At 29.7% G+C, this 19,832-nt stretch overlaps 2 protein-coding genes across 3 annotated transcripts in view; one reads left to right on the top strand and one right to left on the bottom strand.

Moving 5' to 3' along the window:
- Nucleotides 1-19,832, bottom strand: part of LOC143223204 (ribonuclease kappa-B-like) — a 514,553-nt gene that overhangs the window by 238,991 nt on the left and 255,730 nt on the right. The window lies entirely within an intron of this gene.
- Nucleotides 1-19,832, top strand: part of LOC143223200 (kinesin-like protein KIF13A) — a 121,295-nt gene that overhangs the window by 60,012 nt on the left and 41,451 nt on the right. For both annotated transcript variants that reach the window (XM_076450802.1, XM_076450801.1), the window contains exons 10-24: nt 26-238; nt 1,175-1,279; nt 3,152-3,286; nt 3,877-4,016; nt 5,311-5,420; nt 7,508-7,648; nt 9,514-9,694; nt 9,920-10,082; nt 10,984-11,130; nt 12,645-12,791; nt 16,637-16,819; nt 17,403-17,576; nt 17,867-18,024; nt 18,559-18,691; nt 19,015-19,258. In XM_076450802.1, coding sequence (XP_076306917.1) covers nt 26-238; nt 1,175-1,279; nt 3,152-3,286; nt 3,877-4,016; nt 5,311-5,420; nt 7,508-7,648; nt 9,514-9,694; nt 9,920-10,082; nt 10,984-11,130; nt 12,645-12,791; nt 16,637-16,819; nt 17,403-17,576; nt 17,867-18,024; nt 18,559-18,691; nt 19,015-19,258 — 2,374 coding nt within the window. The remainder of the gene's footprint in view (nt 1-25; nt 239-1,174; nt 1,280-3,151; nt 3,287-3,876; nt 4,017-5,310; nt 5,421-7,507; nt 7,649-9,513; nt 9,695-9,919; nt 10,083-10,983; nt 11,131-12,644; nt 12,792-16,636; nt 16,820-17,402; nt 17,577-17,866; nt 18,025-18,558; nt 18,692-19,014; nt 19,259-19,832) is intronic.

The following is a 19,832-nucleotide window of genomic DNA, read 5'->3' as shown; positions in this document are numbered from 1 at the left end:
CTTTCATAAAATTCCATATTTTTAGGACAGTTTAGGAGGAAACAGTAAAACGGTAATGGTTGCCACCATTAGTCCATCAGCTGATAACTATGATGAAACACTTTCAACTCTCCGTTATGCAGACAGAGCCAAGCGCATTGTTAACCATGCTGTTGTCAATGAAGATCCTAATGCTAGAATCATCAGAGAACTACGAGAAGAAGTGGAGCAGTTACGAGAACAATTGAAGCATGCAACGGTAAGTCTTTAAATCTTTTATGGTATTTGACAGTGGTGTGTAAATTTTAGGTGCAAAAGTATTGACCTTAATAGTTCATTTTATGGAGAAAACAAATTGTTTGTTTTATATTGAAACATAAATGTATTTTTACTGAAGTTTTTTCTTTCAGTTTTTAATTGTTTATGATTTCAAAATGATATTTATTTCTAACCATTTTCAATAATTTGGTTTAAATCTTCAAAGGGCAAAATTTTAAGATGTCGTAAGACTAAATATTATTGACTGAGGATAAATGATGAGCATTTTATTTTTATTTTCAACTTCTATAGATGTATGCTTGAATTTTCTTAAGTAGTAGAAATTATTGTAATGTAAATATGTTTTTCAAGCTGGTGAAGCATGGCTATAATTAATTTTACTTGTTACAAGATATTAGTATTAGGTGTGTTATTATGTTTTAATGTTGCATCCTTTATTTAGTTCCATAGAAATATTAAAGAATTATAAGAGTGCTTAATAGCAGTCTTAAAACCACATTATATTTGCCATATAAGAGAGATGTTGGCAGGTACTGTTGCTTTCTCTCTGGTTCATCAGCTACAGGTCATGGTGTATATACGTTTTGTAGCTTTGTTGAAGTTGCTGAAAAATTGAGAATTGATATTTTAAGGCCTCAAAATTTTCAGTGTGTGACATGCTTATGGACTAAAAAAAATGTTGTACCGATATAAAATATGCTGTTTTCATTACAAACGTGAGAAGCATTATTATATAATTAATATTCAAGAAATACATATTTAGCTCAAGAAACAAATTTATAAAAGTGTTTCAGTTGAAAATTTTTAGCATCTTGTTTTTAAGAACAAGAATACCTCTGGTAAGTTTTTATGATATATAAATTATGAAGAGTGAAAATTTAAAGATGTTAATTGTATATTGTTTTGTGAACTTTAGCAACAAGAAGGTTTGTACGAGAGATTAAAGGAATCAGAAAAACTGGTTCAAGAAATGTCTGAAACCTGGGAAGAGAAACTTGTTAAAACTGAAAAAATCCAGCAAGTAAGAACTAACTCTTAAGTCAAATTTTTAGAGCATTTTGATGAGAGGATTTTCATATTTTATCAAAAAAGGTTCAAAGTTTTAAATTATTGTGTAAGGCCTGTTGTGACATATATGTATGTTCTTTCAAATTTTAAATTCCTTTATGTCTTTAAAGTTGGAGATTACAGTCTAGCAGAATTTTAAAGTGAAACAAGTAAAAATTAATTTTAATAAAATTTAATATACATATGACTTTAAACAGATTTGCTTCAAAGATATATATTTGACAATGAGATACAATGTCATTTTTTTAATTTGTTCCATGAGTTAGACAACTAGTTTAGTGTACATGAATATTCTCTATTAGAGAGGCTTTAGAAATAAATCAAAAGTTTAGAAATAAAACTAAAAATATAGAAACAAAAAATTTATTTAATGTTTATTTTACTAAGTGGTTATCTCTTCTTTGATAACATTGAAAAATAATGCAACAAATAAAGAGAAATTGTTAACAATTATAACTTGATTTTTTGCTTTTGGAGGTGTGATGATAAATGTGTGAATAATTTTATTTTTCCCATCTTTCAAATTAATATCCTGGTATATTTTTACTCAATATCTTACATTATCTATAAATGGAGTTACCTTTTTATCTATGTGTCTTCAAAACTTCTCAACTTATTGTTTTTCTTGTTGAGGATGAAAAAGTACATCTTTTTTTTGCTATTAAACTTTCCAACATGGAATTATGTCTTTATGTTGTTCTAGTGAAGAGGTTTTGTTTATGAAACTCTATCTAGCAGTCTTTTTTCTTCTTCTTTGATCATGTGGTTGTTGAGTTGTAAATTGAAATACTGTTTTGATAATACAAACATATTTTTACTTAAAGAAAAATATAAGTCAAGGTAGACAAGTTCATGTGATTTGTATGGATGAGACAAGTAGTAGTTTTCATGTCATAATTTAGTTAACTGTAAGATGGAGAAAAAATGAGGGATAGAGTTTTTTGTAGTGAAAGAGTATATAAATGAAGTTACACAAGCTTGTTTCCAAATCTAATAGTATACAAGTCTTTTTTTCTGGGTACCATTCTTTATCATTGGCCTAGCTGAGGGAGTTGGTGATATGTCGAAGCCATCATAGCAGGGTTTTGCCATGTGCATAAGCTTGTGTTTTTTATTACAGCTTATTCACTTAAATTAAAATAAACATATTTTGCTTCAGTTGCCATGTGATTTGTTGTGATTTTTTTTTTGCACTGGTACTTTATTATTCATATGCATTTCATTGACATATGTATAATGTTTTCGTATCTCAGAACGGCTGGTACGAGTATTAACACTTTTACTAATAAAGCAGGTTAATCTGAAGATGACCTAGGAAGGTCAAAACGATGTCCTCTCCTTATCAATAAAAGTGATAATACCCATACAGGCTGTTCTGAGATATATTTTTATTTCAAGTGGGTTTCTTGTCATCAAGAACGTATAATGTTTTTAAACTAATTTCATTGATGTTGACATTTTCAAATATTTTGTTTTCATTCTGTTCTGTTAGAACATTCAGTTTTATGTTTTATCATATATTTACTTCAGAATGTTAGAAAACAAATGGGTTATTAAATAACTTGAAGTAGTAAGTTTCTTCAGATCAGTTTATTATTGAGGATAGTAATTTATTCTTTTCATTGCTCAGCTAAGTCAACTATAGTATTCAAGATCCTGAATATATATATATATATATTGTTTACATAATTGTTTAGTAGAAAAATATATATTAATGCCATGTTCTCTTTAGATTATGTTATGTTAGAAGGTTTCATATGATGATTTAGTTTACAGTATGTAGGGAGTAAAGAACAAAAACATTTCACTATTTTAATTTCACTAGGAAAGACAGCAAGCTTTAGAGAAGATGGGAATATCTGTACAAGCATCAGGTATCAAAGTGGAAAAAGACAAGTACTATTTGGTGAACTTGAATGCAGACCCTTCACTTAATGAATTATTGGTATATTATTTAAAGGTAAACCTAAGAAATGTTTTATATCATTGTGCATAGACATTTTAAAATTATACATAGTTTGTAAGCATATTTAATAAGTTAGTAACAAAGTACATCATTAAACTTTATTTATATTTGTATTTATTTGACTTTTACCTGAAAGCTTATTGCTTGAATATTAAGGTTGGATGTTTATAAAATAAAGAAATGAAACAATTTACAGGTAGTTCACTGAGATGTTTATTTAATGATTTTTATTTTACTATGAAATTCAAAATATACATTTGTCTGAGGTCTTCATCAGTGAAGTAGCTCTAGTTATGTACAGAAAAATATAGTGTTGTAAAACAAATATTAGTTTTGTGGTGTTTAGACAAGTTGACTATTTCAACCATCTGGTTAAGTTCAGGGAGAGAAGTTTAAAAGGTATGAACAATAAATAAATAAGTAAATATATATATATACACACTAACTATGCTACATTTCACTGCTATTCACTTAAATTACAAAAGCCTTTTGCTGTGTGTGTGTGTGTGTGTGTATTTGTATATATTTATATGTTGTTTTCAGAAAGTATTTAATATATAGAACTAGTTTCATTATTTCTACAGGACAGAACACTTGTAGGGCGACCTGATGCTCCTCTTGAACAAGACATTCAATTGTCAGGGCTAGGCATCATGCCAGAGCACTGTGTCATCACTGTGGAAGAGAATCATGAGGTTTTTATAAACCCATTGGATGGAGCCAGGTAGGAACAATATATGAGTCAGACTGTTATGTAATTAGAAGGTAGGAAGATATAAAGACTGTGTTCTACTTTCACAAAGTTGTATTAAAGATGAGAAAACAAAAAATTCTTTTCATTTTTATGTACTGATTCACCGTGTGTATGTAACAGGTTACTTTATTGTTGAGTTATGAACCAGTTATGAATAGTATTAATTTAAAATAGCAGGAAGTTAATATTCACATAGGTTGCTAGATTTTTACTGATGTTCTTCTTCAAGCACTATTGATCACTGTATGATAAGGCTCTGTCATTACTGGATTAAATTTCTTTATGGTGTGAGGTGGAGCACCATAGCTAGTATTTTGTCTGTGGAATCCTTTGCAAGAACTTGTGGTAGTTGCTATACAATACTGTTCTTTGTAAGGAAGTAACATCTTGGAGAATTGATTGTTTTGTATGCTGCCCACTTGACCATTCAACTTAATGTTTCAGTCCCTTCTCATTATAAACTTACTCCATTGAAGCTTCTCCTAACAACAGGTCTTTTTCTTATTTCAGGTTAAGATATTGATCATTTTTTACTCACTAGTGTGCTGTAGAATCTTGTCAGCTGTGATATCTGATCTTCAAGTACTTTGAACTTGCCACTGGCAAAAGTGGTTGTTAAATTGTCACTTAAATAATTACTGGATGTGTACTCTTTCAAACCATGCTATCTGACTTGTGAATGTTTCTCCAGTTTAACCTTTTGCTTGACCTTACTTCCCTAATTCTCACAACGGTGCTTTTCACGATAGAATTTGATGTGAAGTGTTTCATGTACATTTTCTTTATTTGTTACAAGAAGATAATTTTTCTGCTATCTTTATTCAAAAGTAATACCTAGTTCAGATTTGTTTTAAGAGAATTCTTTTGATTATTTGTGGATATTGCATTGTTAATAGAGCAGGTTGATAAACATTCTATTTCTGAGAGGTAAAATGTTTAGAAAGCTAGATATATCTTTATCCCTGAATATGTAGGACCATCAGCTTAGTTTCTCTTAATACAGAGCTGTTATTCTTATAAATAGAAAATGTAATTAATTTTTTAAATCTATTTTAAAATAATCATTCACTGGCTAAGTATGATTTAATATTTTATTGTTTTTTAAATAAACTGTATATACTTTGGTCATTGTGCAAATTTTAAAATCTATTTTAAAATAATCATTCACTGGCTAAGTATGATTTAATATTTTATTGTTTTTTAAATAAACTGTATATACTTTGGTCATTGTGCTTTGACCAAAAAGTTTATTTTGGGTTTGCAGGACATGTGTTAATGGGTCTGTAATAGCAGCAAAAACACATTTAAGACATGGTGACAGAGTTTTGTGGGGAAATAACCATTTCTTTCGAGTCAATTGTCCCAAGGCTACAAGTAAGTTTTATCATTTTTAATGTGATACATCACAGATATTACTTCACTGTGTATGTAGGACTGACTACAGTGTTTATTTTTATATTCATCACTTTGAATAATATGTTTTCTCTTTTGTATTATTTTCTTCATTCCTAGTTTTAAAAGTTTTCATGTGGCTGTTTTTCATTTCTTTTTTCTTTTAACGCAGTTTTGAAAATTTTTACATCTCATGATATTACACAGCACTTCTTTTAGATGCTTTAATGGTATTGATTTATTTAAAAAAAATATTTAAAAGTTGTTTGTAATTTGACCTGAAATAACAATTGGGAATGTAATAAAGGTGAATGAAATAAACTATTTTAAATTTATGAAGCTTCTAGCTGTCCATTATCATGGAATAAAAGTAATGTTTTGGAACACTGTGTCTAAGTTCTTAATGTTATCCTGTTGTATTTGTTAAGCTTTTTAAATATTTTGACCTTTTTCTTTTTTACTTAGAGTAATCTAGTCCAACTGGCCAGAGTGATAAAACATATCTGATTTACTTAGAAAGTAGTATTGTGTATGTAAATCTGTGGAAACCATTTTTATTCACTTGTTTTATTAGATATTGAGATATTGAGTTTGAGGTCTCAGAACCTTAAAGTGTAACATTTTTGTTGCAAATGTTTTGTTTTTTCTTCAGATTCTTCAAAAGTAGTTTAAAAGTGAATTATTATATACTAATATAACTTTTAGATATAAAATTTTTGTCACATGATTCCCAATCAGACTTGTAAAAAAAACAACAACAAAAGTCTATAGGTGTGTGAGATAAGTTAGCAAATTTTAATAGAAGCGTGTATGGATGGAAAGAAATCAGAGGGTTGTTACAAATGAAGTTCAGTCAAATTGGAGTAATGTCACAAGTGGGGTACCTCCTCAGGGCTCAGGTTTTTAGGACCTTTGCTCGTTTTGATTTACATTAGTAATGTAGGTAAAGGAATAGTTATTAAATCACTGAAATTTTCAGATGACCTTGAGGTCTCAGTTGTTGCTGGCTGGAGAGAGGATGCTAATGATTTACAAAGGAATTTTTAGATCATGTACTGAGTTGGGCAAATAAATGACAGTTGGGTTTTAGTTATAATAAATGCAAGATAATGCATGTGGGTTATCATAATTTGAATTAAAAGTATAACTTGGATGGGAATAACTTTAACAATTTTATGAAAGAAAGGGATCTTTCTAACAATTGATTAGTCTGCAAAGTCATCCAAGCAATGTGCTGTTGCTATTATTAAATATATTAGGTTGTATCTACAGAAATATTGAATACAATTCTAAAGAGGTTATAACTTCATGCAGATCACGAGATAGGCCAAATTTGGAATAATGTGTTCAGTCTTTAGTTCTTTACCTGAGGAAAGACAATGAATTTTTGAAAATAGTTTAAAGAAGGGTTACTAAAATGGTGCCTGGAATGGGGGGTTGTCATTGGAGGAGAGGCTGAAATCTCTCAAATTGTTTTTTCTTGAAAAAGAGAAAAGTTAGGAGGATTTGATTGAGGCATTTAAGATTGTAAAGGGAATAGATAATGTTGATGTATAACTGTTTCTCATATTTAACAGTGAGGATGGTAGGACAAGTGGACACAAGTGTAAATTTTGTTAGGGTAGGAATCATCTTCATCTGAGACAACTTTGCTTTTCTAACAGGGTGGTTGACTTATGGAAGGGGTTGCTCTCAGGTGTTTTAGTAAATTTAAATGAGTTTAAGAAAAAGCTTGATAAATATATGAATGATAAAGACTGGCTTTAATTTTGTTGTCTTATTTATTATTTTAAATCTAGATTACAGTGCAGAACAGCTGAGATGGATCAAAAACAGTTCTATATGATAATTATCAGTAATGCTCCTTTTTGAAACATCATTTAATGTTTTGTGTGATAAAATTAATGTTTTGAGTTTCACACTTTGTGTGTTCTAAAAATATGATATTGTTTGTGGTATATTAATTTAGTATTCATTATCATTTACTTCTTTTGTTTGAACTAATTACATTTTTTTAATGCTTGAAGCTTTATTTGGTATTACAAACAAGTTTTTCATGTGATTTCTAGCTTGTGCTAGTCCTGATGTCCCAGAGAGACCTATTGATTATGAGTTTGCTCGAGAAGAACTAATGATGAATGAATTGAGTAATGATCCAATACAGACAGCTATGGAAGCACTAGAAAGACAACATGAAGAAGATAAACACAGTAAGTGTAGTGAACAGTAAAAATATGTATAAAAGTTATAAATTGTAACAAGTTGCATTTAGAACTTAAATCGTTGTGTATAAAAACATATCCTGCACTTTATTCTGTATAACTAAACATGGAGTTTGTTTTATTGAAAGTCTAGTCTGGTTATATATAGTTGGATTATAATTTTCAAAGAATAACTCCTTAAGTTTGTTTTAGATGTGGGCGATAAATTTAATTTATGCTAAGACAATTATCTTTAATCAGTGGCTGGTCCATTGTTTCTGTAAAAATCAAGTCAACAGCTATTCATAAGAAACTAATCTTACCCAACAAACGTGTGACATTAGAGTATAGAAATATTTTTAGAGTTTCTTCAGATCTGTAAAGAATACTAGTATTTATTTGGTATGCTATATTGTGTTCTGTATATGAAGTACAATGTTTATAGTTACATTCCGCATTTACAGAGATATCTTGCAGTTTTATTAGCCCTATGTTCCATGGTATGGTAACTTCTTAGAAATGTGTGCTTTGTAAGTGTAAGTGTAAGTATATTTATATTTATAAACATTTGAGACCAATTAAGAGGAATGACCTTTAAGTTTTGGATTTTTTTTTCTGAATATTAAAATGAGAAATAGGCTTGCAGGTCCCCTAAAAAAAGAATTTTTTCTTGTCCCATGCCATATATTTTTAAGTGCAGATTTTCTTTGATAGTCTACATAGTATGTTTTTGTTTTAACATAATTAAACAATTTTGTCCAGTGTGAAATATGTTTTGTGTGGCCTGTTAGATAAAATTAAAATCAAATGCTTTGCAATGATTTAGAGTACATGTAAAGATGAAATTGTGCATGTAATCCCTTGTATGTTAAGACCCAATATGCTTCGTCATGAAATGATGGAGCTAATTTAGTATGTTTTTTTTTGCTTTGTCTTTAGAAACGTATTTGCTTGCTGCATGTTTATGCCATTAGACTTGAATATGGTATATGCTTATAATTAGTAATGTAGGGAAAACTTCTCTTGTCCCTTTAAGTAGCCAAAATTAATTTATATTCGAAAATCTGAAGTAATTTTTTAAATATGTGGACTTCACAGATATAAGTTTGTCTGTTTAAGTCTTAAGAGCTCAGACCAAGGTAGGTGCAGTGTTTTTCACAACTTTTGAGAAAGATGCAAAATATTACCAGTGAATACTAAAATGGATGTTGAGTACTGAAAAAACTCTTGTGTTGAAGAAAGAACATATAAAGTGCATTTTCTTATTATTGAATGTATTGTATACATTTTTATGATTCAAATGTTTTAAATATCAGGTTATAGTGCAAATGTTTTTTTTAAGTGTATGTTTTGGTATTGTTATTTTGTTTGTAGAGCTAAGTATTTATTTATACAAATTATATACTCAAAGCTGTATTTTTTCCTTTGTAATTTAATATAACTTGTATGTATTTTATTTTCATGAAATAAAAATAATTTTGAACAGTGGCTGTTATGTCTACAGTTCTGAATATCATTGAAGATGATGCTTTATTTAAGACAGTTATTTTAGGGTTGAAATTGTATTTTCAAGCAAGCATGGCATATTTTTTGTTATAGTTTTTTATTGAACTTAATCTGTAATAAGAATAATTAATTTAAAAGCAGTTTGATACTTGTAATTGAAACAAGATGCTATTTGAAGTGTGCTAATAGCTATTTCAGTTTGGTGGTTTTTGAAATAATTATTTTAAAGGGAATGAAATACATTGTTATTTTGATAGGTGTTAGTGACTAAAATACACAAAAATATATTTTACTTGAGATTATGTCAGCATTGTTGTTAAAAACTTTTGTTGATATTATTCAGAAATGTTTGTTTATCTTACCCATAGATGCACTTCAGAAACAACGACAAATGTATGAGAAACAATTACAAATGCTAAGAAACCAGATGTCTCCTAGCACACCCTATTCTTCATATTCACCCTTTGATCCTTTAGGATTAGGGAAAATGACTCCTACTGGCTCCAACTCTAGTGTGCAATCCAGAATGGAAAGATGGGCAAAAGAGAGGTTGGAATTTTATAATCATTGATTTTTTGTGAGGGTTTTCAAATGGGATTATACAACATTACTCTTAGCATGTCTCATTTTATTAGGTTTCAAACATCATTATAATTTGCTGTAAAATATTGCTGTTTTTGCTGTGACTCAAAGCACTTGTCATTATAGACATAAATTGTGTGTGTTTAAGCTATTAGCAAAATAGAACTTTTATTATATTTCTTTTACATTTAGGGATGAAGTTTTTAAAGTAAGCCTGGCTAAACTCAGAGAAGACATTGTTAAAGCCAATGCTTTGGTGAGAGAAGCTAATTTTTTAGCAGTTGAAATGGGAAAACAAACTGAGTTCAAAGTAACCCTGCAGATCCCAGCAGCAAACCTTAGTCCTAATCGAAAGGTAGGAATGGTCTACTTTCTCTGGGAGTTGTGTTCATCAGAAGTTGATTTTTTTGAAAATACAAGTTGTTTTCCAAATTCTTTAGGTTTGATACACATTAATTCAGTAAACTCAAAGCATCAACAGATGAGTTAACTGGCAAAAAAACTTTTTTATGACAGTGATATCAAGTAATATACTGAGTTTATTACATTGATGCTGTAAAATAATTAATAATGTAATATGGTTGTTTTTATTTGATGGTATGTGTTCATTAATAATGTAATTGTTGTTATTTGACTGTATGTAGTTGTGTATAATATAATATGGTTGTTTTAATTTGACTATCTATACAGTGTTTAATAAAAATAAAGAAATATTTGGAATGAATAGTTTCATTTGAGTTTACAATTATAAGTATATTTTACAAGTTACAGTTTTACAGTAAGGAATCATATTTTTTTAAATATGTACCATGTTTTGATTGGTGGTGTGATCCAAGTGTACAATTTGTTTTTCAGAAAACATTCTTTACCATTACAACTCGTGTATCTGAATTTGATCACATCAGTAATCAAAATATTGTATCTGTTCAAAAAAAATATTCTTCCTCACTGTAAAAGCTGTAACTTTATAAAAAATATTAGGAATCTTGAAGTTCTCTTTGTTATTAGTTTTTTGTGTTTTTTGCTAAATACAAGTAAGTTGTGGAAGTATAAAAATGTTTTATGAAACTTATTTCCTAGTATATGTCACAGGTATCAAAAATCAATGCTATTAATGCTATAACTGAATTAGTTTTTATACATTTTTATATTTTATGTTTATTTAAAAGGAAGTATTGGAATTTTAATGAGTTAAAAGGGTGGTCAAATTTTTATTTTTTACCATTGTTACACTATCATTATATTTTTTTATTTAGCGAGGAGCTTTTGTAAGTGAACCAGCAATTCTTGTGAAAAGAATTAATAAATCAAAACAGATATGGTCAATGGAGAAACTGGAGAATAAGTTGATAGACATGAGAGAGATGTATGAAGAAAGGAAAGAAAAACAGCTATTTTTAAAGGTAAAATTAAATCTTTGTTTATTAATGTCCATTTTCTACTTGAGTATACAGTTTTATTACAGTTTTTTTCTCTGTGCCATGACATATATTCTGAAGTGTCAAAAAATTGATACAGAGAGAGATTTTAAGAGGTATCTGAACTGAAAAAATAATGAAAGTTAAGTGATTTTAAATAAAATAGTACTCCTTGAATTTTGTAAAAGTAATTTGTAGTAGCTTATGTTTTTGAAATGTGTGGTACATTTAAAACTGGTAGGGTGTGTAAATATTTATGTAATTGCAGCATAAACTAACCAGAAGATGTATCTTTATTAAAATGCATGTAACTGATGTAAGAATAAAAAAATTGTTAATAAAGTATTTGACATATATTATGAATAAGAATAAGAAGAGCATGAAAAAAACAGAAATGGAGAGAATTCATTAAAAAGAAGGAAAATGTGAAGACTGTTTGCTCTGGATGCAAAGACCTTTTTGGTTGTTTGTGGTAATAAAAACTAATCTAATTACACAAATCAACTTTCAGTGATACTTCTAGTGTCTGACTGTGGCTTATTGTTTAGAATGTGGATCCGTGAATTTGAGAGTTCATGGGTCATGTTTTATTTCCACAAAATATTGCTCTACACTTTAGGACTATGGGTGCATTGTAAGAGCAATGACAAAGTTCCACTGTTTAATTAAAGTAGTCTAAGAAGTGGTATTGGGTGCTGCTAATTTTCTGCCCTCCATCTATTGTGTAAGGTTAGCTGAGGTGCAGATATTTACAAACGCTTTCACATATTTGAATATTCTACTTCATCATACCTAGTGAAAATCCTGTAAATGTTTATTGTGAAATTAAAAATTGTAAATAATGGTTAAAAATGTAAAAGCAGTAAGTTTCCAAAAAATGTCAAAATATTTTTAATTCAAACAATAGCAAGAATTTTAGATGCCACTGCTAAAACAAGATGAATATCTTATATAAAGTATAATGTTTTTAACATTCATTGCATTTTTTTATGATATTTTCATAATAATTTGGATGTCTTTATAAACAGTGAATTATTTACAATTGTTTATACTGAAGATTTTGCTTCAAACAATAAAAAAATAACAGTTGTAATGTTAAATTTAACTGATCACTTGAAAACAGTTTTAATTTATATTAATTTAAAGTAAATAACTATAATTAATAAAATGTATTTCTTTCAGACCTTTTGTATTGTCATTATTATTATGATAAATATATTTGTGAAGTTCTTATCTTCTTTAGTAATGGTGTACAACTGGATACATTACATTTAAAGATATTTTACAAGAGAATGAATATTGAAAAGATTTTAATTTAATATAGTACATTAGATATTTTCAAACAGTGGAGTTAGATGGAATTTATGTGACAGGAAGTTATTCCTTCATAGTCAGATGCAGTTAGATGCTGCACAAGTTTTCAGAGAGTGTTCTTGAATTGCAGCAAAATGTTTTCTATTATTTTGATGAAAAATCTATTCTCTATGTGATATCTACAGGACGAAACATCGCTGAACAGAATGGACCCATTCTATGAAACTCAGGAAAATCATAATCTGATTGGTGTTGGTAACATCTTCTTAGAAGTTCTTTTTCATGATGTTACACTTGACTATCATGTTCCTATAATCAGTCAACAAGGAGAGGTAATTTGCAAAACTTTGTTATGAGAAAAAATTGAAATTCGTAGAGAAAGTACACTACTTTATATCCACAGACGTAAAAATTAGTTTAGTAATTGAAGCAAATACTATAACGGCATTTAAGTTTGAAATAAAAAAAATTGTACTTATTTGAAGCTGAAAACCAGTTGCCAAACTTATATTTGTTATTTCTAAAATTTAACTTTGTATTATTGGCATAGTTTTACTATCAACAAGAAAAAACTTGTAATAGTGAGATCAGGAGACATGAAATACATATTGTACCTTATTTTGAAGCTACCTTTTATTTCTGTAGTATCTTTATTAAACTTAAAATACATTAGTAATTTTAAAAATGCATCTAATATAAGTATCTTACTGGAAGCATATTGTACAACTATTTTACCAAAACTAACATACAAAATTATCAGATATTAAAAAGACCTCTCTCTACATATATATAAAGAACAACTATTTCTGAATTTCTCAGTTTTTTTAAATATTTCTTGCACAATATCTAATGTTCTCTATATTGTAATTGTGTAAAACCATTTATTTGGATGATTTTTGATTCGCTAATTTGTACATCATTATATGAGAAAATGCTTTGCAGTTTAAATTAAAAATCAATCAAAGATAAGATTCAGAAAGTATTCCTTAATATCTTAAAATTTCTGTTTCTGAAATTGTTAATGCTGGGTGCTTCTGTCGGTTGGAAGCTCAAAATTGGGGATAGTAACAAATAGGTTTAGTAACTTTGTGCTGCTACAAACAAGTTCTTCATCTTGAATTGTATCCATTTTCTCAAATTTAACATTTTTCAGCTTCTCAAATTGAATACTATAAATTTTCGCAAACTGAATATTATCCAGTTTCTTGAGTTGAATACCGTTTTGCATATTGAAACTATTAAGAAATTTTCCAAATAGTTAAATAATGAATATATATTTTATTATATTTTTAGCATCATATTGATTAAAGATAAATCCATGTAATTTCAAAAAGACCTTTATTTGTCATATCAGTATATATCAGGTTTCATAGTAAAGTTTTTGCATGTTTTCTAAAGTTTATTATTTTGAATACAAATTGCATAATTTGTCATCAAATCATAATAGCTGTTTAAAAATTTACCAAATCACTGATTACATCAAGAAATTGCAAACACTATTCCATTTTTTGTTTTTGATTGCTAATTTCTTTTTGAAAATTGCTATCAACATACTTTAAGAAAGTTACTTGTAATTGAAATATTTGTTAAAATTAAGCTAAATGACTAATAAGTGTTAGAGTAATAACACTGTCATTTTGTAAGTTTTAGAGTATATAAGTATCTTAGCTTCAAGTGAAAAGAATAGATAATACAGGCCTTCACGTAATGGTATAGTAAGTGAAAGGCCATGATAATGGAATGTGAAATGAAGTTATAATCCATAAATTAGCCACAGAAAACTGGAATTCAACTATGTAAAATAAAAATGTAAAGCAAATAATATTGCACATTCAGTCATATTTGTGGAAATGGCATCTTGAATTCCATAAAACAAACAGATTTATGAAGTGGAAATTATTGTAGCTCATTGTTTTCAGTAATGTAACTTGTATCCTTAATAGTTTTTTTTTCACAGGTTTATTTTATATACAATTAAAATTATTGCTGTTTGTGTTGATGTTCATAGTTTGCAATAACCATAAAAAACTTACTTAATAGTAGGATGTGGTTTATCAGTATTGCTTACAGAACTGAGGAAAAACAAGACAATTATACGTTTCACAAATACATCATTTATTCATGACATGATGGTGCATTTCTGGTGAAACCAGAGTCATTAATAAATGATGTTTTTGTGAAATGTACAATTATCTTGTTTTCCTAAATTCTGTAATTATGGAGTTTCACCAAGCACTGAAGGTTGTGAGTATCAATATTGCTTGCATTTTTTATGATTATTTTTATGATTTGGAAATCTTTAAAGACATATACTACATGGCCAAAAATATGTGGACACCTCTTCTAATTAGTGGGTTTGACTATTTCAGCCATGCACATTGCTAACAGGTGCATAATATCAAGCATACAGCCATGCAATCTTCATAGACAAACATTTGCAGTAGAATGGGTTGAACTGAAGAACTCGGTGACTTTCAACGTGGCACTGTCATAGGTTGCCACCTTTCCAACAAGTCAGTTCATGAAATTTTTGCCCTGCTAGAGCTGCCCCAGCAAACTGTAAGTACTATTATTGTGAAGTAGAAATGTCTAGGAGCAACAACAGCTCAGCCATGAAGCAGTAGGCCACACAAGCTCCCAACGAACAGTTCTTGTGCTTTTAGAGGCAGTTTGTAACTCAGTAGTGAGTATTGCAACTGTGGACAAATGACTTTTACGTGCAACATACTTCATGAAATGGGTTTTCATGGCTGAGTAGCCATACACAAGCCTAAGATAACCATGTGCAATGCAAAGTGTCAGCTGCAGTGGTGTAAAACACACCACCATGGAACTCTGGAGCAATGGAAATGCATTTGCTGGAGTAATGAATCATGCTTCACTATCTGGCAGTCTGAGAGATGAATCTGGGTTTGGCAGATGCCAGAAGAATGCTACCTGCCTGAATGCATAGTGTCAGCTGTAAAGTTTTCTAGAGAAGGAATAATGATCTGGGAATGTTTTTCATGGTTTGGGCTAGGCTCTTTAGTTCCAGTGAAGGAAAATCTTAATGCTACAGCATAAAATGACATTCTAGAGAATTGTGTGCTTCCAACTTTGTGGCAACAGTTTGGGGAAGGCCCTTTTGTCTTTCAGCATGATAATGCCCCCGTGCACAAAGCAAGATCCATAAAGACATGGTTTGCTGAGGTTAGTGGGGAAGAAATTGACTGGTCTGCACAGAGCCCTGACCTCAACCCATGAAACACCTTTGGGATGAATAAGAAGCCAACTGCGAGCCAGAACTTCTTATCTGATATCAGTGCCAGATTTCACTAATGCTCTTGTGGCTGAATAGAAGCAAATCCTTGCAGCCATGTTCCAAAAGCTGGTGAAAAGCCTTCCCAGAAAAGTGGAGGCTGTTATAGCAGCAAAGGTGGGGAACCAACTCCATATTAATACCTATGGTTTTGGAATGATGTGTTCATCAAGCACAAATGGGTGTGACAGTCAGGTGTCCACCTACTTTTGGCTATGCAGTGTACTTAATATACTATAGTTTTCATATTGAAATAATTAACCTGTTATATGCATATTTACTAACAAGTAGCCATTATGCTTCAATATGATAGAAACAAACTGTTTGCTAAGGAGTTAGTCATGTTTTATAAAGCTACCTTTGGATACTCAGTGATGTTCTTATAAGTTAATAAATGCACATGTGTTTAATATTTATATTCTAATCTTATAGTTACAAGAATATACACATTCTTTGTCTATATGTTTTAGTTTTATGACACTTCTTATTCCCACTATTATTTATCCTACAAAGAAAGGAAACACCACCAACTAGTAATAATCTAGGATATCAAAAAATAAAACCAAATGCATCAAATTTAAAACAATTTTATTTTCCAATTGTTAAAAATGGTGTAGTTTGTACAAATGTATGATGTTTTCTGCACTTTGTAACATGTTGGCATAGATGTCAATAGCAGAAGTTTATTCTAATGCATCACAACATGATTAAGTTACTAGTGGTGTAAGTATAATAAGATTTTGCAATTGGTACAGAGACTAACCTCCTTTTTTAAAAAATAACGTATATATGTATTAAACTATTTGATTTCATTTTTGTTTTTGGAACTCTGATATATGTATGTTTTATAAGGCTAAAGGAATCCAATGTTGATTGTAGGTTGCTGGACGACTTCATGTACAGTTTGGAAGGATAGCAGGTAGTATACCAGAAAGAATAGGAGATGCTGGTTCATCAGAAGGAAGTGGAGATAGAGATAGTGTTAAAGGGTCCTTGTTGGATGTTAGTACAATCAGTGAAGATGGGGAGGACTTCATCTCAAAAAGACAAATTATTGTCAAAGTGTGTTGTTTACCAGGCTTTACTACCTATTTAATAGTATATTAAGAGTTTTTGTAAGAAAATAATTTAAGTCATTTATACCCAAATTTTTACATCTTTTGTTATAAACGATTTACAACTTTATAAAGTTCATGTTTTTCATTATGAAGCATTCTACATTCTGCTTAATTTATTAATAACAACAAAACTCTTTGGTAAAGTAATGAAAATGTCTATCGTTGATCACTCAGAATTGCTGCTTAAAGACATCAAGTCAGTAAAAAACAAGTTTCAAGGAGGGTGTGTAAATGGTTAGATAACCAGGAGACTGTGAATGTTGAAGAAAGTGAATTATACACAGTTCTTTCTAAACATATCCAAAAATGCATTTTGCAATGTAAAAAGAATTCATAAAATCATTTTGGCTAGTGGAGGGAAGGAAGCATGCTATTCTTTAATTCAGGTTTTCTCTTTTCATTGTATACACATTTTTATTGTTATCCCACAAAAACAATAAAGAATCTTTCCTTTAATGTTTTTGGATAATAGAAAACAATTATGTGGTAGTTTTTGGAAAAGCTGTTTTATCTATCTCTTTTACTAGGTAGCCATAAAGTCAGCATCAGGACTTCCACCATCTTTGTCTAACTTTGTCTTCTGCCAGTATACCTTCTGGGGCCATCCACACTCTATTGCTGTACCTCCTATTGTTTACCCTGACCAACCCATTTCTCGGAAGGGCAGAGAAAAAATGATGTTCATATTTGAGCATGAGAAGGTTAGAAAATATATTTTCAACAGGTGCTTTAAAGAAACACTTAATTTTTTATTTTTTCTGTTGACTAAGTATTTCACATATTTATAATTATTAGTAATATTATAAAGCAAAGAAAATTTAGTACAAATACGTTATAGGAATGTTAATGAATTAGATTTATGTCTATAGTGATTCAAGTTTGGTATGGATAATATAACATTTATACTTCTTATTTAAACAGTTTTCAATAAACTAATGTATTTAATCTGACTTCTGTAATGTGTTACTCTTTGATTATGTTATCACAACAGGAGTTCACTGTCAACGTAACAGAAGAATTTGTTGAACACTGTGTTGAAGGAGCTTTGTCTGTTGAAGTCTGGGGGCATCGTAGTGGTGGTTTTAACTCTGTCAGGACAGGTTGGGAAGTAGATGCTCAGTTACAGAGGTCAAGGACACTGCTTGACAGGTTTGTAGATATATATATTTATGTAAAACGGAATCATATCATACCCATGAAAAGAGTATGGAACATGATACTATTTATTTTATTATTTTGCTGTTTTGAGAAGTTATGAGCAGTATATGAACAAGAGACATGATGTGTTTGACTGTTGTTTTCTAAAGTATATTTTCAGGGAGTGTAAACAGGACTATTTAATCAGTAAACTTTAGGCATCTGCAAATAGTTGTAAAAAAATTTAATTTGTTTTTAATATGTCTTCTGTATTCAGTTGGATGTAGTGGAGCAATTTGTTTTAGGACATGTAGGCCTCAACTGTTTTTTGAGCAAAAGAAAAAAAAATCCTTGGTATCAAAGATCAAAAATGTGGCAAAGAGGGGCATCTGTCTGTGACAGAATTCCTGCTATGATGAAAAAGATAAATAATTACAATTCAGTTTTTAGAGACTAGTCACTACAGTCAGGTGTACATTTATAGTTTAAACATTTATGTTTTCTTGTATTGGATATGAGCAAAGCTGCTTTTTTTTTTCTTCACAGGTGGGCAGAACTGACCAGAAAGATAGAGTTTTGGGTAGAAATTCATGAGCTAAATGACCAGGGAGAGTATACACCTGTAGAAGTTCTGTATAAACCTGACATGATTGCTGGAGGAGTTTTTCAGCTTAGGCAGGTAATTTGAGAACTTGTGTATCAATAGTTATTTCTGCAATTGTAGTAAAATGAAACTACAACTTTTGATAATATATACACGCAATATATTATGAAGTACGATTATAAGTACATTAAAATTATTTTGTTGTGGTATTTTTTGATACTTGTGTTATGTGGTGCTCGTAAATATAAAATGTTAAATAAATTTGTATTTGTGGAATGTTTCCAAACTGTTATATGTTTAAGAATGTTAAGTTTGGGTACTGTGTTAATATAATCTAATTAGGTGTTATGTAACCTTCTTAATCTGTTGACTTAATAGTTTTTGTTTTTTATAAATAGGGTCAGCAGAGAAGAATACTTGTTACTGTAAAACCAGTCCAGAACTCTGGAACATTACCTATTATCTGTGAAACAATCACCAATATTTCTATTGGCTGTGTATGTGCACGATCCAAGCTTCAGAAAGCCCTTGATTCCTACCAAGAAGAAGACTTGTCCCTACTGCGGGAAAAGTGGTCAGATGCTCTGATGAGACGAAGAGAGTACTTAGATGATCAGATCCAAAAACTCATTAACAAAAAAGGCAAGAACTTGTTTATTACTGTATTCTGAAATTATTTTATAAATATTGACAAACCTTGAACTTACTTGTTTCATTACACTATGTAACAAAATTTTTACTTTTTCTTGTTCCTGGGCAAAAGTGTCATTTCCCAATTGCTTATGCCTAAAGTAAATGGAAAAGACCTATTTTTCTCTTCAAACTTTGCTTTTGTGACCTCTGAGCAAATAATAAAAACATGATGGGAGACTATATTTGGGGGCTGATATGTGAAAGTGATTTACATTACACACACAAATCTCAAAAAAACTACTCACTTTCAAACATTTTTGTTCATTTATGTTTAACTTTAGTATAAATACATGTAAATAATGATTCACATGTTGTTTTATTCAGATATTATGTAAATGAAAATGTACAAATTTGCCCATTTTTACGTAGAAAATAGGTTAATTTCTAAATTTCATTATCCATGTCACAAAAGCAAAGTTTGAAGGGAATAATGGCCATTTACTGTACTTTTACAACATAAGCAATTAAGAAATAACACATACCATCCAGGAACAAAATTTGTGTTACATAGTGTTATTAAGTA

Source organism: Tachypleus tridentatus, chromosome 8, assembly GCF_004210375.1.
Source record: "Tachypleus tridentatus isolate NWPU-2018 chromosome 8, ASM421037v1, whole genome shotgun sequence".
In the NCBI taxonomy this organism is placed as follows: Eukaryota; Metazoa; Arthropoda; class Merostomata; order Xiphosura; family Limulidae; genus Tachypleus; species Tachypleus tridentatus.
This window is presented reverse-complemented; position numbering and strand designations above follow the sequence as displayed.